Genomic DNA, 25,489 nt, shown 5'->3' on the forward strand with positions numbered 1-25,489 from the left:
CTATCAATCATATAAATGTATTAATAATTTTAATTTTGTCGACCAGATTCTCCCCTTTTCACCTTGATCACAGATAATATGATTATAAAAGCTGAGACTCCGTGAAAGCTTTTGTGCCGTGTTTGATTTCAAGCAAATATTTTGTAAATTTGGGTGTTATTTTTGTCTTAAAGGTACATGTCAAAAAATGCAGAACACAACACTGAAATAGCAGAGATTTGGGCATAGTTTTGATAAATACACTAGTACAATTAGAATATCCCAAACAAACATAAACTTTTCTGAGATAATTTCATGTTAAGAAAAAAAGTTGGTTTTGTGGCCCCTCACACTCCCATATATATATATATATATATATGTTTCCTTAAAGCTTTCAGTTTGTATCCCAGTTCCTCTGTGAAAGAGAGAAGCTATAATTCCACTTTGGCACTAGGACATATTTTGTTAATATTCTGGTTACTCAACAAGAGTCAATTGTTTTAGTTTTCCTATCTGTAAAGGAATATCCAAAAAGATGAATACTGAAACTCAGATAAAAAAATTCATCATTGAACAAAAGAATTAGAATTATGCCCAACAAGAAAACTTTGTACTGTATTAGAATGATTTAAAACACTTATCGTACTTGTAATTTATTGGCCATAAAATTACTTCCTCATTTTGGAAATATTACTTTGCCCTTTGCCTGGTATTTCATGTGGTATCTTTTGATTTGGTATATACTATACAATAATAAAATATTAGACAACGTGGATGATTATCATTCAAAAAATTGTAATTCTATAGTGGTTAAATTCTCACTTGCATTTACTTCATGTAAAATATTATATGAAAACAAAATTAGCTTACCCCTGTTCTGGTTTAAGGAAGATTATACTTTAAAAGTATGTTTGCTAAATAGTTTTTAATTAGTTAACATCCACAATCATTTATTTGTAATTACAAACAAGTTGTTTTTCATTATTGGTCACTCTTAAGAAAAACAAGTACCTCCGACATACATTGTGTTTGAGGGTGCTTTACTTTAAAAGAACTTGGAAATCAAGTTGGCAATATAAGTAGAAACTACAAAATAAATTTGAAAAAATATTTACTAATTTTCTCCCCTTTTCTCACTCATGAGTTAAGAGGTGGTCTAGAAAGAAGAGTGCCAAGATTCTTTGTTCATAAACCTTAGTTTTCTCATCTGCAAAATACGGATTTAAAAACCTAATCTTAATGAGGATTAGATTATGTGTTTCAGAGTGACAGCATATAATCTAGAGCTCTGCCTCTTACCACTTGAGTGACCTTGGCCAACTTACTTCACTTCTTTGAGCTCTTGTTCCACTCATTTGTAAAATGGGGCTAAGATAGTTATCTGGCTTATGTAGGTTTGCAAATACCACTGGTATAATTTTCCCTTTTACACAATGCTGTATGTTCTCAGATTAGCAAAAATATTATATGGAAGGGAACTCAAAAGTATTTTCTCTGAATGAGTCCCTTCTTACTGCATCTGCTTTCCTAGGGAAACAAAATTACATAGTTCCATCTCTTTTTGTCTAGGGTACAGCAGTCATTGGTGGCAAAGGATAGAAATTGCCTCATGGAACCTCCAATTATTCACGAATAACTGGACAGTTGAAATTTCTGCCCCTTCCAGAATGTTAGAAAACCAGTTCATAAAACATACTCTTTTAGATGCTACATAAATTACAAATTTCTATAGAAAACTCTTCTAATAATGAAAAACAACTTGTTTGTAATTACAAATAAATGATTATGGATGTTAACTAATTAAAAACTATTTACCAAACTATACTTTTAAAATATAATCTTCCTTAAACCAGAGCAGCAGTAAGCTAATATAAGAAGCAGAAAAAAGTGGTATAAAGAAAAAAGAAAAATAGCAAGAAATTTTAAATTGCTGATCACTTTTTCTCTATCATTAAGAACTTATTTCCTTAACCAATAATAAAGTTAAATTGAGAAAGAAGGGGAGACAATTTGTAAAGCTGAATTTTTTGCTTTACTTATTAATTTTTCAGGTATAGTTATATTGTATCCATTTTTGTAATAGCTCTCAAATGTCTCCTTTGTAAATTAATGATTTACTATGTAAATGGTAGCCCTCTTATTAGAGACCTAGAATTCAAAATTATGTTAAAGTGCCAAATTATGCACACGACCACTCTTTTATCATTAAAGCGGATTTACTTAAAAAGGTTACATTTAAAACTCACCCCAATGGCAGTAGTATGAATATTCTATGATACTAGAAAGATTCCCTCTAGAATACAGAATATCAAAAGTTGTCTTTAATTGGTATACATGTGGTTCAGTGCTATTTATTGAACTTTCTATGTATGTGGGGCAAAATAACAGCCACAACACAAAACTAAATGGGATTGGAGATGACATTGTTGTGACACTGTTGTATGCCGACACAAAACCTCACATCATCTAGTCCAAATCCTTGCTTCACTATTTTTATTTTATTTGAATTGAAACCCAGAAAACAATATAATACATTTCCTTGAGACGTATACTCACTATGCATCTATCACTTCAAGTCAATGGGATTTCAAATGGAGAGAAAGCAATTTACCACAACATCCACAAGTTTTTGGTCAACATTAAGAGACAAAGGATCAGATTTTTGGAGCCCAATTGCCTGGGTTCAAATCCTGCTTCCACCAGATAATAGCTGTGTAATCTTGGTAAGTCACTTCTTTGTGCTTAATTTGCTCGTAACTAAAATGATGACAGTAAAACCACATCTCTCATAGGGTTCTTATGAGGAGCAAATGAGTTACTATTCGTATAGAAGTTGTAATGCAGTATACATTAACAGAATTGGTGATAATAGGAAGTTTACTAATAATCTTATCGCTCCATTTTTTGTCAGTAATGAAAATTTTTTTAAAAGCCTGAGAAATTTCAAGTCAATAGGTATTCGTAAAACACCTACTATGCCTGGTGCCTTGGGAACATAGAATAATTTGGGAAGTTACAGTCTATTTTGACTTTGTAATAAGTGGAAAACACAGAGCAAAGTTCAATGGAACCACAAAAATGCTAGAGTGCCATATAATTTACCTAAGTAAAGCTAACAGCAAAATCAAGTAGTCTAAGATTTATATTAATAAAAACGCAACTAACAATTGGGAATGTATTTATTTTCAGATCTACACAGAAGTTGCTAAATACAATGCTGTACATCAACAGAAGTTGTGCAGAAATAGTAAAATTTTCCTTTATCTCCACCTGGGAAGTCTGAAAACATAGGGCTTGTGACTGGAGCCTACTATCCCCGAGGACAACGCGGTGGGCTCAGCGAATACCTCAATGTGCGAGGGAATGAAAGGCTCGAACTACGACCGTGACTAGGGACCAGGCTTTTCCTACTGCCGATGCCGGGCAGATGCAGACCCAGAGACCACCCTTGCGCGCGATCTCCAACCCGAAGGTGCGGCTCTTTTTCGGACCTGGCGCTGTGAAGAAAAGGCAGTCTTTGAGTGAGGAGCCGCCGCGTGGCGGGACACAAGGAAAACCACCCGAGCCGCTGAACGGTATCCCGCGACTCCACTCCAGGGCACTGGGAACGCCAGGCTGAGGAGGGACTCTGCCGTCCGCAAAGCTAGCGGTTCCCACTCCACCTCCCACTATCTCAGCGATGGGCATCCGAGCGCTAGACCGGGATACCGCGGCGGAGGAGGCGGTCAGCTGAACCTCAGGCCCCAACCCTGGGCTCGGCCAGCTAAGGGTCCACAGCCCGCCCCCGGGGTCCCGGGCCCACGTCACTTCCGGCGCGCGCGCCCGCGCGCGAAGACACAGTCGGGCCAGGGCCTAACCCGGGCGCGCGGCTGCCCGGGGGCGCGCGGGGAGGGCGGGCCGCGCGAAGGGGGAGTGTCTGCCCGCCGCCGCTACTGCTGCTGCCGCCGCCGCCGCCGCCGCCGCCGCCGCCGCCGCCGCAGCTACCGGTGCTGAGGAGTTCGCTGGAACCCTTTCCTCAGACCCGGCCCGGTCTCCCTGCCCGGACTCCGGGCGCCAGCGCTAGGCGCACTCACCGCTTTGACGGGTGCAGAAGCGGGAGTTGCCCCAGACTGTGGAGTGGCGGGCACGGCCCCAGCCCCCCTTCCCCTCCCTGACCCCTTCTTGCCATCGCCCCAGACATGGGCAACGCGGCGACCGCCAAGAAAGGCAGCGAGGTGGAGAGCGGTGAGTTGAAGGCCGGGTCTGGGTATCCGCTGGGCGGGCCGGCGCGGGGCACCGAGGCCCCTCCGGGTCGCAGCTCCTGAGGCCGCGGGCACGGGCCAGGCCTAGTAGAGGCCGCCGGGAGTCGTTCTGGGGGGCCGGGGGACCAGCTGCCTTCCTCCTCCATTCCGACCCCCCAGCTCCGTGTTGAGGGCTGAGTGCGAAGGGCCGGATGTGGGGATCCTGGGAAGAGCGTTCCCTGGGATTCCCTTTTTCACTCTAGCGAGGAGGACTTGCACACATTCTGGAACACTTCCCCAAATATGGTCCGAGGAAAGAAGTCCCCAGTGCCATCCCACCCCTGCTTTCCCCTCTCGCCGACTCTTTGGGAGCTACAGGTAGTGGTGCTGTGGGTAAGGTTGGCTCTTCTCCCTCCATCACTTGGGTCCAACCCAACCTTATCACAAGGCGGGGGCTGCTAGTCTGGCTCTACGCAAGTGAGGCTAATCCTGAGTGAACAACTCTGCCTTAGAGATCCTTCATCTCTTCAGATTAGGAATGGAAAACATAATGAGACCAAACAGCAACTTTATCCATTAGAGAAAAAAGCCAGGCAGGTTTGCCTTTTCTCTAGACATTCTAGGATCTGCTACAATGCCTGTAAAACTTAAAGGTCATTCGGAGTGGAAGTGCTTCCAGAACACGGTTAATTTCTTCTGAGAGCTGAAGGTGCGGGTACTCCACACTTTACATCAAAAAGTAAAATATCATGAAAATGGAATTTCTGTATGGCTGTGAGGTGTGTGTGTGTGTCTGTGTGTTTGTGTATGCATGTATACACATGCATATATATGTGTGTATATATGTGTCAGTCAGAATGGTCGTGAAATAAAACTTGGGTTTGCCTTTGTAAAGTTTATGTATTTTTATAATTCAGAATGGCCGAATAACAGATGATATTTGTTACATCACCAGTAGTGAATGACATGTTAGCACTTAAAGTGGGCCTGATAATTTTAGTTTGTGTAAATATTACTTGTAATGTTTTCATGGTTGTAACATAAGAATTAGGCTAATTTTATAATTTAGCATGAAGGAAATAGCTTTTTTTTCTGTATTAGTAAAGTAGAATTCATTTAGAAGGATTTAGTCATTCATTTGGTTTAACATAAATAGATCAGATTATATGGTTTATGTTTCATCAGTAAGGTTTTGGTATCAATTTTTGGGAGCTCCAGAAAAGTTTGATGAGCTATTATATAAACTATTTAAGAACACACAGTATGTCATACAGAGATCTAAAGAAACCATTGTAGAGGTAGAATGTATGTTATTTTATTTATTTATTTTTGAGATGGAGTTTCGTTCTTGTTGCCCAGGCTGGAGTGCAGTAGTGCAATCTTGGCTCACTGCAACCTCCGCTTCCTGGGTTCAAGCGATTCTCCTGCCTCAGCCTCCCGAGTAGCTGGGATTACAGGTGTCCACCACCACACCCGGCTAATTTTTGTATTTTTAGTAGAGACGGAGTTTCACCATGTTGGCCAGGCTGGTCTCGAACTCCTGACCTCAGGTAATCCACCCACCTCGGCCTCCCAAAGTGCTGGGATTACAGGCGTGAGCCAACGTGCCCGGCCTTTGTTATCTTTTTAAAATTGCGGAAATATAGTAACTAACTGTACAGGAAGTATAAAAAATGCAAAAAGCGTAAAGAATTATTTGTACCTTATATGTTGTCATTTTTCGTGTTAATTTAAAACTGTATTAACTTAAAACGTGCTAATTGTGTTACAAAAGAGTGTTTGGAGAATGATCCTATTAGTAGTTTTCATTAGCAAGTGCTGACCTGTATAATGTTTATATTTTGGATAATGATAGTAGACTCTCCTGTGACCTGTATATTTTTTATTAAGTTATCAAAACAATTCTCCCTTAGACAGTATTAATTTGCAACTCATAGCTGTGAAATAACCTCAGAATATTTACTGAAAACAGAATGGAAACTTCAAATGTTTATCTGAACATATTTAAATTATTTCCATGAATAAATTCTTTCCTATGTTTTAAGTGTTAATGACAGTCTAGTACTTAAGTATATTAGTCAGCTTTTTGTGTAACTTTGTTTATGGAAACAAGGTCATTATAATAGTTTAAAAAGCTGTTGTGAAGTGACCAAAAAAAAAATAGCATGTTATGTGTCATAGGGAAAATTATTTGAAATGTCATGTGTTGATTAATGTTTGTAATTTCATTTGGAGCAATGTTATCAGGTATATGTTGCTGTTCTGTAGTAAACAAAGAAATTGTATTTTAAACTTAATGAAAGAACTCTTATCATTACATACTTAACTGTTCTGTGTATTTTTTTAAAGAATTATTCTTGAAAATTTGTTTTTCAAAACTTTTAGAAATATATGATGTTTCCTGTACAATCATTCCTTTTCAAAGATCCTGATCTCTGAAGAAGCTGGAGTTGAGATCATGCTGTTAGTAATAACCGAGTAAGGAATAGAGTCTGATGCCTGCACTCCATTCAGCATCACTGAATAATCAATTAATACATTTATTTTCAAAATATTCACCAAATGTTTTAGTTTCAGTTAGAGACTATAAGTAAAAGCTAAAACATGTTACTGTCTAATGGGTAACTCATATATATAAGAGTTACCTGAAAGGCAAAAATACAAGTGCTAACATTATGGAAAGTGGAATTAGAACTCTGAAAATTGCTGTATGAAAATGTTTGATTTGAAAAGTTGATTAAAAATATCAAGTCAGTTAAGATTTCAGGTTCAGTTAGCACCAAGCTTCAGAAAGGCAGGTGATTCCAGAGCTTAGTTCTAAAAATATTCCAGAAGAATGAAGTTGAAGTTAGGCATAAAGATAATTTAGAAGGGTCTTGGTTAACTTTGACTATCTGGTGCCTGTATTATACTCTACTGAAACTGGTCCCTCTATTAGAATTAACATTTTCTGGGGTAAGACCTAAAGGCTAAGTGAGATTCCATCTTCATCTCCACAGGTTTTGGAGATAACATTAACTTAGGTACCTGTTGTTCTGCTGTAGTGAATTAGGAAATTGTATTGATGTATCTCAAAACTTAATGAAAGAATAACTGGCGCTATTATATACATAATAGTATATGATAGTGTGTGTTTTTAAAATTACTCTTGAAGATATATCCCTTTTAAAATTTGGATGTAGTTATTTAAACATCAGCTAATACAGAGAAACATAAATTTTAGAAATATGATAAAATTCTCAGAGAAGGTTTAAACTCTTGTCAGTTAAGTTTGTTTTACTTATCCAGTCTTTTACCTTTTACACCAGCCCCAGTCACCAACACACCAAAAAAGCACACTACTTCTTTTAACCTGGGAGGGGTTTTTATTTATTTCATTAAAAAAAAATACTATACCTCCAGGTTGCCTATTGGGCTTTGTGTTATACATTCATTGCAAAAATGTTGAGGCCCATGAGTGAAAAGTGTTGGTAGAGATTTGAATGTAGATTCTTTCATGACTGCAAGTCATTAAGTTACCATATGACCTAGTGTTCACATATGATCTTTGAATGTTTTCCAGAGTATCTCTCTGTCCTATGGATTTGAAAGTCAATAGGAATTAATCATAGAAAGCCACCAGTAGACTAGGTTCAACAAAAATTTTTTGAGGACTAATATGTGCCGGGTTATCTAATGCTTTCCATGTATAAACTTTTACTTAATCTTTTTAACTATAAAGTACTTGAGTTATTCCTTCATTTATGGATGAAGAAACAAAGGCTCCGAGAGCCTAAGTGACTTGCTTAAGGTTGCATAGCTAGTAAGTCAAGAAGCAACATTTAAATTGAGGCAACTGTAAGCCCAGAACCTGAAATTCTAACCACTTTGCTGAACAGCCTCTCTATCCAGTAGAATAGCCAATGCTAAGACACACAGAATAGCTTAGACAATTATAGCATGTTTCACTTTTCAAACATGACTTTTATTTGGCATATTAAAATCTTAAGTGAAAAAGATTATTTTTTTCTTGTACCATTCTCTGGATTCAGTTTTATCATCATCTTTTCAGATTCAATATAGTAGAATTTCAAATTAAACCACATAAAACTAATTTTATTTACTTAAAGGCTTCATTACCGCAGTACTTATATTTATTTATTTTCCCATTTGTAAATGTATACTTTTCCCTTCTTGCCGAATAGTCAATCAAAAAATTATTATTTGAACTTGTATTATCATTTTAAAAGTATTGGTAAATTCTCATTTCAGAGTAGCACTGTCCAGTCAAACATTCTGTGATAATGGAAGTGATCTCCACATATGCTGTCCACCATAGTAGCTACTAGCCACATGTCTATTGAGCACTGGAAATGTGAATAGTACCACTGAGAAACTGAATCTTTAACTTACATGTGGCTAATTAGTGTTTGGTAAATTGGACAGCACAGGTTTAGAACATAGCTGTTTTTGCATTTAATAAAAAGGCCAACCCATCTTTCTGTCATCTTGGTTATTTGTGGATCCTTACAAGTGTGTGTAGATTAATGGAATGCTGAATTTATTTTTTCTCATTTAAGAATTAACTTATTTCCTCAGCATTTCCTCAGAATAAGTATTTATAAACTTAGTGAACAAATTATTATAGTTCAATAATTTGTGTGTAATTTATTAACTACAAAGTTAAATTCTTTTTGGGGCTGTATTAGAATTAAAATTTTGTGATTTTTAATACTCAATGTCAGTGAATATTCTTTTATTGAAAAATTTTTGTAGATTTAAATGTTGATGAGCAATGTAGTGATTTCTTATATCTTACTTAGGTCTTTGCACCTTTCAATTATCAAAGGAAAATCAGTAGCAGATATTTGTTCCAATTCAGTAGAATGCAGAGGTACCTGGGAAATCTTTCTTGGGTGTAAGATGAAAAAAGTCAAAACAATCAGTTATGCAGTTTTGATGATAAATACATATGATCTCATCCAGTTCCATGATTTTGTGAATCTGTTTGTGCGGATTGTCTACTGTATCAAATTATCTCATGTTCAGGAACCATTTTTCCTATTCTCCTCCTCAGTGTCCTTCACTTAGACTGTAGACAGATTGTTGCTTTTTCATTGCCAGCAGTAGGATAATTAGAGGCATGAAAGCCAGCTTAGAAAAGTAAGCCATGGCTGAGTGACAGAAGCAGCACGTGAGAAGGTGCTAGGTAAGCCAGGATAGCTATTAAGATCCTGTCAGATAATTAGTAGTTGACCATAATTCATTTTGACATTCCATTAAATTAATTTTTAAAAATTAGTACAACTTATGAAGTTATATATCTTGGTGATAAATGTTTGTATACATGGGTGATCAAATTTCCTCAGATTAATAAATCCTAAATTTTTAGTGAAAAACATTGTGTTAAATAGAAAAGTGTGAATTTATAAAAGGTAAATGTACTTAGGTCAGTATCTCATTATTTTGAGTATTTAATCTTACTTTTAAATGTATTCCTTCAAGAATGTCCTATATAGTTCTTTGTTCATTGCTTCATTCATTCCTTTATTCAGTACACATAATCAAGCTCCTAAAATGTGACAGACTCTACACAAGACTATGGGAATGAAGATTGAATAGGCCGCAGTACCTGCTTAGGGTGCCTATATTCCAAAGGGGGAAAGATAGACATGTCAACAAATACATGAAACCTGTCACAAATCCTTTCATTAAAGTTCAGCTGGGAACCGAGGGAAAGAAAGGTCATTTCCACTGGGATGGGGAGGAAGAGGTTCAAAAAGGACTTCAAAGAGGAGTTGAGCCCTGAGTTGAGCATTGAAAATGATAAATGTTCATCACATGGATTATAGGAGGAAGGGTGTTGTGAGTAGACAGAGCATTGATAAGTGAAGATGCAGAGAAGTAAAGCCATGTAACGTATTCAGGAGAAGGAAGTAAGTTGCCCATTATGATTAAATGATGGAATGTGGGGTCGGTGACAGGAAAAGGGGACATTGTATAATGATAGATGAAACTGAAGAAATGGACAGAGGACCACATAATGAAGAGAGTTTGAATTTTATCTTTCAGACAACAGGGAGCCGTTGTGCACTTGGAAATAAGAGAGAAACATGATACAATTTGGGTTTAAAAGAGGTTACTTTGGTGGTGATGTGAAGATAAATCATTATGGAGCAAGTGGAATAGAGGCAAGATCAGTTATAAGACTCCTATGATAATTTGGGTGAGGGCTATTGAGGGTCTGAACCAAGGTGGTAAAGGTAGGGATGGAGAAAAGGATCTGAAATGGGAGAAATCTGAAAAATTGAGCAGAATGTATTTTACTGATTGCATGTGGGAAATGAGGAAAAGGAGAATTGGGGATGAAACGTTACATTTTTAGCTTCAGTGTCGTGGTAGATGGGTTGTAACGCCGGTAATAGAGTCAGGAAATGAATACAGAGGGCAGGAGTACGTTGGGGGTTGGGGTTGGGACATACTGAATTTGGGATACCCATGTCATTTCTGATAAATGATAGCTGATTGGTTATTCTATGTGTGAATTGTCTTTTATCTCCCAGCCATGGGGGAAAATGACCTTGGATGGTCAAGGGACCTTTTCCACATTTTATCCTCATTTTACTCTTTTCAAAGACAACTGTTTAGAAACTATAGAAACTATAACATCTGGCATAACTTACATAAATTAAGAATTTTATATACTAAAAGTTTAACCTTTTTGTTTTAAAAAGAGGAAAGCCAAAGTACTGATGAGAACAGTGTAACTTTTAAAGAAACAAAGTAATTTAAAATCATAAAATATTACTTTTATAATTTAAGTGTGCGTCCTCTAAGCGATTCAGTTTTGTAGTTATACAGGGTAGTGGAAAGAACATGTAAAATATAGCACCAACATCTATTATGTACTAAGTAAATGTCGGTTTTATTCCCCTAGAGTCCTTTAACATAGATGTTTAAAAGTTCAGATGTAATTGAATAGTAAAATCATAAACTTGAGAGTAAGAAAAATCTAATTTTTTTTTCCTAATACATTCTAATATCTCACTTTGGACATATGTTTTAATATCTCCAAGTTATGGTATAAAATTGAGAGGGATGGCCTAATGACACTGTGATCTCTTCTTCCAGCTTTATAATCCAATGCTTCTATTATATTTATTTAAAGGAAAAAATATACACTTAGGAAGCAACAAGATTAGGCAATAAATCATAAAAAGTGCTCACAAAATGTGTAGGCAGAGAAGTGGCAAATGATCCTCAATTGAGCAAATAAATATATGGTAATGTATTTGCGAAAACTTTTGATTTACATTTAAGGAATGATAGTAATGGACAGGAGTGCCCTTGACAGGCAGGGAGGGCTGGGCTGTGTATCCCTCTGCTCGCACTGCAGGGAAATGTCTCAGTGACTTTTCTTGAGGAGGTTCCTGGTCTCAGTCGTCTCCAGGAAGCCCTCTCAGGATCGGTGGCCACCTCTCACTTACGGAGTCCTGCAGACCCCACAATGCAGTCCTGGTGGCCTGGCTGTAACACCCAACTCAGATCGGATAATATACACCACTAGGATCTCCTCGATGACCGTTAATATCCAGGATGGACATGACTTTCAAGACCAGCTGGTCAACAGTGAGACGCCCATGGTTGTGGATTTCCACACACAGTGGTGTGGACACTGCAAGATACTGGGGCCAAGGTTAGAGAAGATGGTGGCCAAGCAGCATAGGAAAGTACTTATGGCCAAGGTGGATATTGATGACCACACAGACCTCACCACTGAGTATGAGGTGTTGGCGGTGCCCACTGTGCTGGCCATGAAGAATGGGGATGTGGTGGACAAGTTTGTGGGCATCAAAGATGAGGATCAGCTGGAGGCCTGCCTGAAGAAGCTGATGGGCTGACAAGCAAGGACGAGTCCTGGTTCCCTTGTCCCGTGTAACACCAATAGAACTCTTCCTGCCACCTCTCTCCTGTCTGGCCTCTGGGGTCCATGCTTAGAGCCCAGGCTCCAGCAGTGAGTGCTTCCGAGCTGGTGGACTGCCCAAGATGGTGGCAGGCAGCATCAGAGGATGGTGCTGCTGCTGATCCAGGGACTGCCTTCTTCCCTCCCACATGCCTTTCGTCCCCTCCCACTAGGGCCTATGGCAGTTCTCTCAGGATGCATAGAGAGAGCCCAGGCCAGCCCACAGCACTCCTGTTCAGGCAGCCACACCTTGGTCCTCATCTCTGGTCCCTTCCGATCTGAAGCCTCGTGCTGGCTCATCTGCCACCTGCATTTCTCTTTCCTGCTGCTGTTTTGTAAAAAGAAAAGAAAAAAGAAGCCCAAACTAGTGAGAATAATACATAATTCTCTCATTTTTTTGTAGGTCTGTAATAAAGAACTTAGTCATCCCTTCCACCTCCTACTGTGAAGAGCAGACCCTGGGTCCCACACTGAAATCCTGTGTAGTCGCCCATCCCCATTCCCCAGGGAACCCCCTCCCAGCTAGCCTCCCAGGCAGGGGGCCAGAAAATGAGCGATGGACTGGGGAACCCTGTAGAGCCTTGATTCTGGAAGGCTCGAGGCACCTCCTTCGCTCCTTAGCTGGCCTGTTGGTCCTCTGAGCAGGGGGCTTAACTGTGAACAAATCAGACCAATAAAGCAAGGGTCTGCACCTAAAAAGACAAATTTATGAATCACTGTACTATCTTTGAAGATATTTTCATGTCCTACTACAAGTAAAGGAACCATCAAAATGTTCACCATCAGGGCAGAGTCTTGGAAATAAAACATGAAACATTCTACTCTTATGTGAAATCATTAGCGTACTATGTATAGATGTGGTGTTCTGTGTATAGCAGAACCAGAGAAACTTTAGATCAGGGGCAGCTAACAGGAGTAAGAGCATGGAAAGTCTATTGTGTGTGAATAAACTATATATATATATTTCATTTAATCTAGAAAAATTAAGGTTACATGATTAAAGTGTGTAAAATCAAGTAGTATAGACAGAAAATCTGGGATTGCTCACGTAAACTTGAAACCCTAGAACCCGTGGACTATTCTTCCAAACTTATAAAAGCTAGTTGTAGAACAAGTAAAATGAATTGTCGTAAAACCTTGATATAAACTGGGCTTAGACAATAAATGTATTTAACTGATTAGTCATTTATGTTTAAAGGTGAAACATATGTGTTTACAAATTTAGGTAGTATTTTTAGCAATTTCAAAAGCAAGAAAATTTTAATGCTTTTTTACTCTTTAAAACATTTTAAAATTTTTATTTATTTTGAAACAGAGTTTTACTGTGTTGCCCAGGCTGGACTCAAACTCCTGGGCTCAGGCAGTCCTCCTGCATAGCTGGGACTGCAGGTGTGTACCACCGAGGCTTGTTTTTTTACTCTCTATAGGTTTTATAATCTCTCCAGCCCCCGGCACTTTCCAAAAGAATCATCAGTATTTATAACATAAGTCTCTTTCTTGCTAATACTAAGGTTTACTACTATTATGCAGATAAATTTTTTCCCCTGATATGGTGGTATAACTTAAAATGCTTTTAGTGAATTTCTTTATTTTAATCTGCTATAATTAATGTATTCATTTAGTTTATTTTTATTCCCTAACCAGTGAAATAGGGAGTAAAGAGTTGTCTTCATGTAGCTCATAGTCTAGTAAAAGATTTAGACAAGTAAAAGCACAATTATGAGAATGTTGTAGGAAGTGGATTATAGGACGTGTTTTTTGTAATGTGAATTAGATTCAGTAATGCTATGTATCTATGCAGAAAATTTTCCGAATCAAATTTGATATTCTTATAAGAGAGAAATGCACCAGTTAAATTGATACACTAGCATAATTGAAATTAGTTCTGCCTTAGAAAATCCAATGTAGATGCCATATTTTTTTATCTGGCCTGGTGTAACAAGGTATAAAGTCCCAGGCTCTCTGACCACAGTTTAATGTTATATTCACTGTTGTCTTCTATTCTTAGGTTAATTTTTCAGGGACATCTTAAACTTGTTTTGTTGTAAGACAGCTGTGCAATCCAAACCATTAGGTCTGTGACAAGCCTGTTTTCTCAATCTGGACTTGTCCTTAGAAAATTAAAGAGACTGTACTTGTGATCTTATTAGTTTAGAGTCCTGTTTAGTAAAATGAATATTCCATTTCTATACTGTATTCTTCTTAAGTAGATGACCATATAGCATCAGCAGGCCATTGTTGTATGTGAGCCACAAACTTCAGAGAGCATGTTGGTATAGGTATTAATTACTTCTTTTACAGGGGCTAGCTGTACTGGTAACTTAGCTCTTTCAATCTTAGCTCAACTCCCTCTGAGTAGGAGCCATGACAGGTTAAACTGTGGAAGAATATGAGCCTCACTTTAGGCTGTAGTCTTGAGGTCATGAATAAGCCATAGTTCAATTCATAGAATGGCAGGCAAAACATTCCCTTGTTTGTCTTTCATTCATTCTTAATCAGTACTTACTGAGCACCTACTTCAAACCAGGCATTATACTAGTCTGTAGATGCAAATAAAAATAAGACTTGGTTCCTGTCCTTAAACTGGTAGGCAGATACAGATATTTATAGTAAGGCATACAGTGATACATAGGTACCTGAGATTAATACTAGTGTGAAAATGCAGCATAGGAATTTATATAGGAGTGGTATACAATTTCTGAGATCATCTTGGGAAATAGACTGAAACTAACTGAAATGGGAACTTGCTTTGAGTCCATTTTGGAGATATTTACATCTGTAATTGTAGCACTTGTACTACATTGCTTTTTCAACTCCTATCCCCACTACAGTGTGATCTGGCAAAGCAGTGTCTATGTCGTTTAGTTTTTTAATCTCTGGAATGTGGTACAGTTCTTGGCTCATGTCATGGTGGGAGCTAAAATCATGGATAGTTAAGTGGATCAAAAATTCAAACCTCTTGTAGAAGCGTACATCCTCCTCCCTTTCCTTCATCGGCAGGAACTGTGTCAGTAATGTATTGACTGTTTGGGGATAATAGTTGATTAATGTGATAAGAGGGTACCTCTTTCCCTGCCTTTTTTTATTATGTAGTAGCTTCTTTGACATTTATATATCAAAATTATATCACAGTTGGTATGGGGAGATTGGTCTCAGGCAGGTAGGAAGAAGACACTGGACTAGGGAAAACTAGAGTATTATGCTCCCAACCTTTTGAAAAATTTGTTATTCAAGGCATATATCATTCAACTGTGCCAATGTGTTTCTCATCCTTGTTGCTGTCATTTACCAGTCTCTTGCTTACTTCTTATTCATCAAATACTTTGGCATCTGGCTCACAATGTTCCTCTACACTCTCAGCTCTGCATTCATTCTGGATGGTTTTGAATTCTATGTTAACGACTCATTTAACATCACTGCACCTCTGTTCTTTGACCATGTTATCTCCTATTCCCTTTTTGTTCATTTCAGATGTCTAGTTTCGCCAAGGACCATGTCATATTCATTAACTGCTCAAGAATCACCAATGTAGGTGTGTGATTCTTTGATCACAATTTCCTCTCCTTTTTGCTTGCTTTTTAAATATTCCCATTATGATCATTCTTCATCAGAACTTCTCATCCATTTATCCATCAGTCCTCTCATTTTCATTTTTTCATCTTAACCATTTTAGATTACTTGGTCCCAAAATTCCTTTGCACATCTGCCTCTTTATCAAATCTCTCTAACAAAAAAGTAACTCATGATAAACTCAGCTATGTGCTTTCTCAGTGCTTTCAGCCAAGAGCCAAGCACTGCTAGAGAAAGCCACACAGAAGAACACTAGAAATTTACTATCATCAGCCTCAAATGGGCTGTCAACATGACTTGACAGTTTTATCACATTTCTCTTATCAACTCTGTCTCTCATTCTTCACAAGTTCTATTTCATTTCTCTCTTTATACCTCTGACTTCTCCATTATCTGTTTCTAAGTCATGATATTACATCATATTTTACCAGGAAAAGAAAAGCTATCAGACAGGAACCCCTTTAACTTCTTCCTATTATTCACACCTACTGTATTTTAACTTGACCGTCTTGTTCTATTATAATAGAGGAGTTGTCTGTTATATTTATCTATTGTTACATCACACAGGACTCCTAAATTTAGCAACTTAAAGAGTGACAACATTTATTTTACTTCTGAAAGTAAGTAATTTGGGCGGAGCTCAGCTATGCGCTCTATATGACATCAGCTATCTTAGCTCAAAAGCTGGGGACTAGAAACACATAAAGCCTTGCTCATTTACATATTTCCCTGTTGATGCTGGCCGTACAGGTAATTTGTACCTTACTTAGGACTGTCAGCTGGAGCACCTACACATGACCTCTACATGTGGCTTGGGCCTTCATATCATGTGGCTAAGTTCCAAGAAGGAGGGAGAGAGCCAGGTATAAGCTGTATCACCTTTTATGACCTAGCCTCCAAAGTCAAGCAGTGTCACTTCAGCTGTATTCTGTTCATTAAGTGAGTCACTTTAATGAGTCTGTATCAAGGGAAGTTGAATTAGATTCCGCCCTTTGATGGAAGGAGTTAGAAAAATGTTGGTACATGTTGTAGATATCACATTGTACATCTTTCTCTGCAAGGCCAATCCCTCCACTATTACTTTGGATCCCAATCCATCCTGCTTTCCCAGGAGTCTTTGTATTCTTATCTTTTACATGTATAATAATATGTCTTCTCATTTATTTAAAAAATGTGTACCCCTTTTCCCTTCACTTTCAGTTTTCTCTTTGACCCTACTTTCTCTTTCCCTTTCTCATCGCTCACCTACTAAAGTGAACTGGCCTGTGATTTACAGTATGTGTGGTCAAATCAGTTGACTTTGGTGCCCAGGCAGGTAATTTTAATGTGTCTTGGGTAAAACCTGAGACGAGAAGAAAGAAAAAGGAGAAAATGTTCTTTTTCTGTTCTTACTATGTTATAGTTACTTACAGTCAAGATACAGAGAACTTAAATTTAATGTAGTTCAGCTTTTAGAATACAACATGTTTGAATGTTGTGGTCTGCATATTAATATTTAAGTATTAACATGAAGTTATATGAAGTATGTAACAACATAAAAAATGTCAAACTGGGTTACATGCGCAACCCGGTTTAATATATAAGAACCTATTCTTTAAATACCTTTAGAATCTTTGACCCAACAATTTCTTGGTTCTTTATAATTAGATTTAACTTTCTTGTTTTTTGGTTTTTGTTGTTGTTATTGTTTTGAGACAGGGTCTCACTCTGTTGCCCAGGCTGGAGTGCAGTGGTGCGATCATGACTCCCTGCAACTTCTGCCTCCTGGACTCAGGCGATCCTCCCAACTTAGCCTCCTGAGTAGCTGGGACTACAGGTGTGTGCCGCCCTGCCTGGCTAATTTTCGTATTTTTGGTAGAGACGGGTTTTTGCCATGTTGCCGGGGCTGGTCTTGAACTCCTGGGTTCAAGCAATCCACCCACCTCAGCCTTCCAAAGTTCTGGGATTACAGGTATAAGCCACCATAACCTTCTTGTTCTGTTACTCACACAAGTTTAGCATGAGAAATAAACATGTTAGTGACTTATCTTTAATCTTTATTGTACTCAATGGCATCAGTGACCCAAAAATCTTCAAATGTTTTTTCCCAGTGATTTCTGTGACAATAACAGTGAGAGCCATAGTGGAGGTAGAGTTGGCAGAAGGAAACTTTTTTGGTTTTGGTTATGATTGTTTTTTGTTGTAATTTACTTTATAATATTCTGTATAGTAGAATTGAGAAACTATGTTACAGTAGTACTATTTTCAAGAAAAAATTTAATTGAAGTATACCATACATTTCAAAAGTATTCAAATCCTAATTTATAGGCCAATGAATTTGATAAAGTGAACACTCATGTGAATTTTCACCCATACCAAGAAATAGAATATTATTGAAACCCCAGAAGCTTCCCTCCTCCCTGTACCCAATCATTACTAGATTTAAAATGTGGAATACTACATCATGTTTTCCTTTGTGACTGCCTTCTTTCACTTACGTATTTGTGACACTTATCCATGTTTTTGTCATAGCAGTGATTTATTAATTTTCACAACATATATCATTGTATAAATATAGCAAAACATATTTTTTCTATGGTTGATGTAAATTTGGGTTGTTTCCAGTTTGGAGCTCTTATGAATAATGCTTTGAACACACTTGTACATGACTTTTGGTAAATATATGTATGTTTTGGTGAATATGTATTTGATGAATATGTGTTATGGATACACTCATATACATACATGCATATATACATGCATGTGTGTCTTTGTGTGTGCGTGAGAGAGAATGCTGTTGAATTAATTGCTGGATTTCTGGGTCACAGATCATGTGGTTCTGGTAAATACCACCAAATAAATTTTCAGATTGGTTGAACCTGTTTCTAACCAGCAGTGCTTAGGGTTTTAGTCACTCCACATCCTTCCCAAACTTGATGTTTTTCATATTTCTAATTATACCTATTCTGGTAAACATTTCCTGGTAATAATTTGTACATCCCTTATGACTGATAGTGTTGATTACTTTTTCATGTTGATATTGGTCATTTGGATATCCTCTTTTTATAAAACATTTTTTTTCAGGTATTTCCCCATCCCTTTTTTGCAGCATTCTGTTGTCTTTTTCAAAAAAATTGATTTGTAGAGTTATTTAACATGGGTACAGGTTTTCCCCCCCCAGACATATGTACTTCAAATATCTTCTTCTGTTTCATAGCTTGCCTTTTCACTTTCTTAACAATGTCTCCTTCATACTGTTTAATAATTTTCAAACTTACAAATAATTTACAAATTATTTCCTGTATGATTTGTGTTTTGTTTGGCCTTCTTTGGTCTTTAAGAAGTTCTCACTACCCTAGGGTCATAGATATTTTCCTATGTTTGGTTTAGAAGCTTTCTTTTACCTTTCATATTTAGAAATACAGTCTATCTTGAATCAAGTGTATGCATCTCTCTCTCTGTTTCTCCCTGTCTCTCTGTCCTCTCTCTCTCTATGTGTGCGCTTGTGTGTGTGTGTGGTGAGGTAGGAGTCATTTTTTAATATCAGTATTTATTTGACACATCACCATTTAAAAGGAAAAAGAAATCATCCCTTCCCCAAAGCACTGTAATGACATCTTTGTTATCAAAGGCTGAATATATTTGATTTACTTCTTTTCTGTTCCATTGGTTTTGTCTATTTTAGTGTCAGTACAAAACTGCATGAATTCATATAACTTTATAATAGAAGTTATCATAATCAGTAGTATAAATGCTGAAACTTCATCCTTCACAATAATTTTGAATATTCTTTCTTTTTAATTTTCCTTTAAAAATTTTAAATCAGCTTGTCAGTTTTCACATACATAATTATATACATGAATCTTTTAGGAATCTTAATTGCGATTGCATTGAATATATAGTAGTTTGAGAAGAATTTTCATCTTTATGATATTGAATTTTTAAGTCCATGAAAAGTATTTCTCCATTTATTTAGATCTACTTTAACTTCTTTTAGTATCTTTGTAATATTCTGTATCTTCTTTCAGTAGTGCTTTGTAATATGCTGTTTAAATTTTAAATGTAATTTAAAAATTACGTTTATTCTTAGTTTTACATGCTTTTTAATGTTACTATAAAGGGTATCAGTGTCAAAGTTTTATCTTCTAATTTTTCATTATGAGTATATAAGCATAGGGTTAGCAATTCTATGCTGACCTATCTAATGATCTTGCTAATTTTATTAACTGTAAGTTATTTATAGATACATTTAGATTTTATATATACACAAATCACGTTTTTGCTTAATTTTGACAGTGTAAACTTTTTCCTTTTAGTCCTTATACTTTTTTTCTTGACTTATTGCACTGATTAGGACTTGCAATACAATAGTACATAGAAATCATGATAACAGCCACCCTTGTCATATTCCTGGTGTCACTGAAAAGCTTTTAATATTTTGGAACCAGGCAGAAAAATTTTAAGATAACCTGTTATCTTAAGTTTAAGGACGGTTTCTTCTATTGCTGGTTTGCTAATTATTTTTCCTTTGAGAATGGGTATTTAATTTTACGAGATGTTATTTCTGCATCTATGAGTTTTGAATGTTAAATTAATATTGCATACCTGGAATAAACCCAGTCTGGTTGCAATATATTATCCAATTCATATCCTTTTTTAATGTAATAGTGAATTTGGTTTGCTAAAATGTCTCCGAATGTTTTCTTTTATCATTATTCCATTGCTTTTTCTTTGACTAATGGTTACATTGATTAGTTTTCAAATATTTGGGGATTTTTGGGCTTAGTTTCACTGTGTTCAGAGAACATGTTTGGAATGATTTCAGTTCTTTGAAGTTTGTTGATACTTGCTTTATGGGTCACCATATAGCCATATACAGTAGTCATTTGTAAATGTTCCAATGACTTTTGAAGAGACTGTCTATTCTGCTTTTGTTGCCTACATGTACTCTCTCTCTCTCTCTCTCTCTCTCTCACACACACACACACACACACACACACAAAGACAAGTTTAATTCACACTGAATTCAAGGTATTCTGTTTCATGTTATATTTCTTTAGAGAGGACTTATTTTACTTCTGATGTGATTCAGTATTATTTTTACTAATTACAGTCATGTGGTACATAACAACATTCAGTCAAAAACATACTAAATATACAATCATGGTTCTAAAAATTATACTACTTTATTTTAATGTACTTTTTATATGTTTAGATATACAAATACTATTGTATTACAACTGCCTACAGAATTCAGTACAGTAACATGCTGTATAGGGTTGTAGCCTAGGAGCAATAGGCTATCCATATAGCTTAGATATGTAGTAAGCTATACCATCTAGGTTTGTGTAAGTACACTCTTCGATGTTCGTACAATGACGAGATTGCCTAATGACACATTTCTCAGAATGTATCCCTAGCATTAAGTGACACATGACTGTTTTTAACACTCCATCATGCATTGTTATTATTGTTCCGGGCCCTCAATATTTATATTTATCCCATCTTTTTTTTTTTTTTTTTTTTGCACTTATTCCTTCATGCATTCTCTGGTCTAAGTTACTTGTGCCATAAGTAAGTCTTATGTAAAGGTGTCCTAGTGATGAATTATGTCAGTTTTTATTTATCTGGATTTGTGTATTTTTGACCTTTTTTTAAGGATATGTTTTATAAGTATAGATAATTTTAAGTTGAGAATTACCTTCTTTGAACACTTTGAAGATGTTTCATCATGTTTTGTTTTCCATTGTTTTGTTGAGAAATCAGCTGTTAGTCTCAGTGTTGCTTTTCAAAGGTAGTATATTTTTTTTTTCTTTGGTTGCTTTGAGATTTTCCTTTTGCCTTTGGTTTTCAGCAGTTTCACAATATGCCTAGGTGATTTTATTTTCCCTACTTTGTGTTTGCAACTTTTTAGAATCATGGCTCAAAATGTTTCATTTATTTAAGACCGTTTTCAATAAGCATATCTTAATATATTGCCTCTATCACATCTTTTCTTTCCTCTTGTTCTGGGATACCAATTACATGTATATGTAAAATTTCTGATATATAATTTCAATTATTATATTTTTAATCTCTAGACTTTCCAGTTGATTTTTCAGTTTCTACTTATAAAATTGTCTACTCATTTATATTCTTGTACAAATTAATCATACATATATTAAAGTTCATGTCTGAATTTATGGTTTTTATTACCAATGTGTTTTTCTATAGTATGTTTGTTCTCTTATTTTTGGTTATTTGGTCTTATCTTTTGGCATGCCTGGGAATCTTTAATTGAATGTTAGCAATGTGGAGAATTCAAGGAATTTTGTATCATGTTATATTTCTTAAGAGAGGACTTATTTTGGCTGATGGTTAGAGTTGGGTCAGATTGTGTTGATCCAGTCAACAATTGAGATGACTTATTGGCTGTTCTCGGTCTTTGTGAGGCTTGGTCTGTTTCCTATTTATCCTTACTCCTATCGATGGAGCCTTTCAGTGGTTTTGACTGAAAGCCTGGCAGTGTTTATCAAGACCCTACTTCATGCTAGCCCTGAACTTCAATTTTTGTTTCCTCATTGTGAGATTACTGAAATATTTGCTTAGTTTTCTAATCTCCTAAAAAGGTGTTTCTCGGTATCTGTTCTTTAGTGTCATGCCTTAGGTATCTTAAACATCTGAATGCTTCAAGAAGAAAAAGTAGTACAGAATGTTGGGATTTTTATTTCTGGTTTCTTGGCCCCTAAAGTCTCTGAATTCCATTTTTTTCCCCTTGTCAGCCAAGTGTAATGTTGAATATCTGAGCCTTAGCTTTTTGCATGTCCTTTCTACCAACTGGGAAAATGCCCTGAGGGCAAAAGCAGTATAGATCTCTCTTTAATCATTTTCAGGACCTTGGTGTTCCTCAAAACCTGCTACCTCCTTTGCTACTACTTTCAAACAACTCTTAACCCCATTCCTGCCAGTATTTATGTTATTTTTAGCAAGAGCTTTTTTTTATATGTCACTTTATTGAAGCAGAAATCCCTTGATAGTATTTTTCTCCTTTTGTAAATCTGTGTAATGAATCATAGTATAAAGTGTGCACATTTTTAAGCTTATGGATTGAAGAGGTTTTACAAATGAATTCCTCATAATCGTGACTAGATCAATATATGCAAATTAACAGCATTCTAGAAGCTTCCTTTGTCCCTCCACAGTCAATAAGCATCCTTCCCTCAAACATAACCACTATTTTCATTTATGTCACCATAGATTAGTTTCGCCTGTTTTTCAGCTTTACATAAGTAGAATAACAATTATACTGTTTTGTATCTGGGATTTTAATTACAACATTGTTTGTAAAATTTAGTCCTGTTGCTGAATGTAAGGTTCTTTACTTTTTGTTAATGTATAGTGTTCCATGGTATGAATACACAATTTATTTTTTCTTTCTACATTTGATGGTACTTGGGTTGTTTTCCAGTTTGGGACTATTATGAACAGAACTTCTGTGAACATCGTTGACCATTTTTGTGCCTTTTCATACACATCTATACTCATTTCTGTTAGGTATATACCTATAAATGGAATACTGTCATAAAGCATATGTATCTGTTTTAGTAGATACTATCAAACTGTTTTCCAAAGAGGTTGTACCAATTTGCACTCACAGCAGCAGAGTAGGAGAGTTTCCATTGCCCCACATCTTCACCATCCTTGGTATTGACAGGTATTGTTTTGTTTTAGCCATTTTGGTTTGTATATTATTAAGGGTTCTCCAGAGAAACAGAACCAATAGGAGGTGTGTGTGTGGGGGGGAGGGGAAGATTATTTCTATAATAAATCTCCTCTTACATACATATATACTTATTATGGAAATTGACTCATGATTATGGAGGCTGATAAGTCATATGATCAAGTTGGGGAACCAGGAAACCTGGTGCTGTAACTTAGTCTAAGTCCAAAGACCTGAGGAAAGGGAAGAGGAAATGGTGTAAGTCCTAGGCTGAGTCTGAAGACCCAAGAACTAGGAGCACTGATGTCCAATAGCAGGAGAAGGTAGATATTCCAGTCTTAAAAGAAAAGAAAAGAAAGCGAATTTGCCCTTTCTCCACCTTTTTGTTCTATTCAAGCCCTCAGCACATTAGATAATGCTCATCCACATTAGTAAGGTTGGTCTTCTTTATTCAGCCCACCGATTCAAATGCTGATCTCTTACGGAAACATCCTCACAAACACACCCAGAAATAATGTTTACCAGCTATCTGGGCATCTCTTAGTCCAGTCAAGTTGACACATAAAATTAACCACCATAGTGGGTGTATATCAGGATATAATTATGCTTTTTATTTTTGTTTCCCTGATGATTAATCATGTTGAACACCTTTTTGTGTGCTTATTGGGTTATTCAGATATCCTTTTTTAGATGTAATGCCTATTACATTAAATTAAATCTTTTGCCTATTTTTCTACTGGGAAAATAAAATAGGAGTTATTATTTTGCAGAAACGTTATGCATTCATATAGCTTGTGAATATAAATAAAAATATTTTCTCCAAGTCTATGGGTTGTATTTTATTCTCTTAATTATATGCCTTGAACACAGCTTTTAATCTCAGTATACTGAGAGTACTAACTTTTTGCTTAGCCCATTTTGTTTCCCTTTTAACAAATCTTTGCCTACTCCAAGTTAATGAAAATAGTTTCTTTTGTTCTACTAAAAGACTTATTATCTTTGTCACATTTAGGTCTGCTTGCATGTCTCAGAGCAGTAGAAAGCAATATTATCAGTTGTGAGGAAGAATTATGTGAAAAGTGTTGGAGGTTTGGTAAAGAGGAAAAGGTATAAAAGTCATCTAGAAGAGTGGGAGATTGGATGGACTAGGGAAGTACAATATGATTGCCAGACACCAGTAAATATACTCTTGAGGTTTCTGGTTCTGAACTTCAAATCATAAAACGTTAGAGTAGTTTGTTTTTCTCCAGCCTTACCCAGCTGCAGAAGTGCAGGCACAGTGTAGGTATAGAGATTTCACCAGGGTTATGGTTTTGCCAAGCAAGTATAGACAAAATGAGAGAGGGGCAAGTGGCTGAAAATGTATGCAGGAAGTGATTATTTATGCTTGGCTTTGGAATTTGTGCTTTTTAAGGAGGAAAAAAGATAATATTGGGGTATCAAGGATCCTGAAAAGGATTAGAGATCCTGGTAAGGTTTAAAGATTGTTGAAGTTGAGATCTTAAAAGGGAGTGAGCTAAAAAGATAGAACATGGTTAGAGAGAAAGAGTAGAATGAAATGGGCTAAGGGTATGATCTTTGAAGTCAATGGCTAAGATAGGGTAGGGTGGGAATGTACACATTTTTTTTTTTTATTATACTTTAAGTTCTAGGGTACATGTGCACAACGTGCAGGTTTGTTACATATGTATACTTGTGCCATGTTGGTGTGCTGCACCCATCAACTTGTCAGCACCCATCAACGCGTCATTTACATCAGGTATAACTCCCAATGCCATCCCTCCTCCCTCCCCTGTCCCCATAATAGGCCCCGTTGTGTGATGTTCCCCTTCCCAAGTCCAAGTGATCTCATTGTTCAATTCCCACCTATGAGTGAGAACATGTGATGTTTAGTTTTCTGTTCTTGCAATAGTTTGCTGAGAATGATGGTTTCCAGCTGCATCCATGTCCCTACAAAGGACACAAACTCATCCTTTTTTATGGCTGCATAGTATTCCATGGTGTATATGTGCCACATTTTCTAAATCCACTCTGTCACTGATGGACATTTGGGTTGATTCCAAGTCTTCGCTATTGTGAATAGTGCTGCAATAAACATAC

General features: G+C 36.7%; 1 protein-coding gene and 1 pseudogene across 2 annotated transcripts in view; both read left to right on the top strand.

Moving 5' to 3' along the window:
• The first annotated feature begins 3,815 nt into the window (after positions 1-3,815).
• Positions 3,816-25,489, top strand: part of PRKACB (protein kinase cAMP-activated catalytic subunit beta) — a 165,620-nt gene continuing 143,946 nt past the window's right edge. Inside the window, exon 1 of the mRNA XM_050805912.1 lies at positions 3,816-4,203. Within this exon, the coding sequence (XP_050661869.1) occupies positions 4,158-4,203 (46 nt within the window). The 5' untranslated portion in view covers positions 3,816-4,157. The remainder of the gene's footprint in view (positions 4,204-25,489) is intronic.
• On the top strand, positions 4,325-19,525 carry LOC126963641 (thioredoxin, mitochondrial-like; annotated as a pseudogene). The gene has a single exon (XR_007729175.1). The product of XR_007729175.1 is annotated as a thioredoxin, mitochondrial-like (transcript).

Source organism: Macaca thibetana, chromosome 1 (assembly GCF_024542745.1).
Source record: "Macaca thibetana thibetana isolate TM-01 chromosome 1, ASM2454274v1, whole genome shotgun sequence".
Taxonomy (NCBI): Eukaryota; Metazoa; Chordata; class Mammalia; order Primates; family Cercopithecidae; genus Macaca; species Macaca thibetana.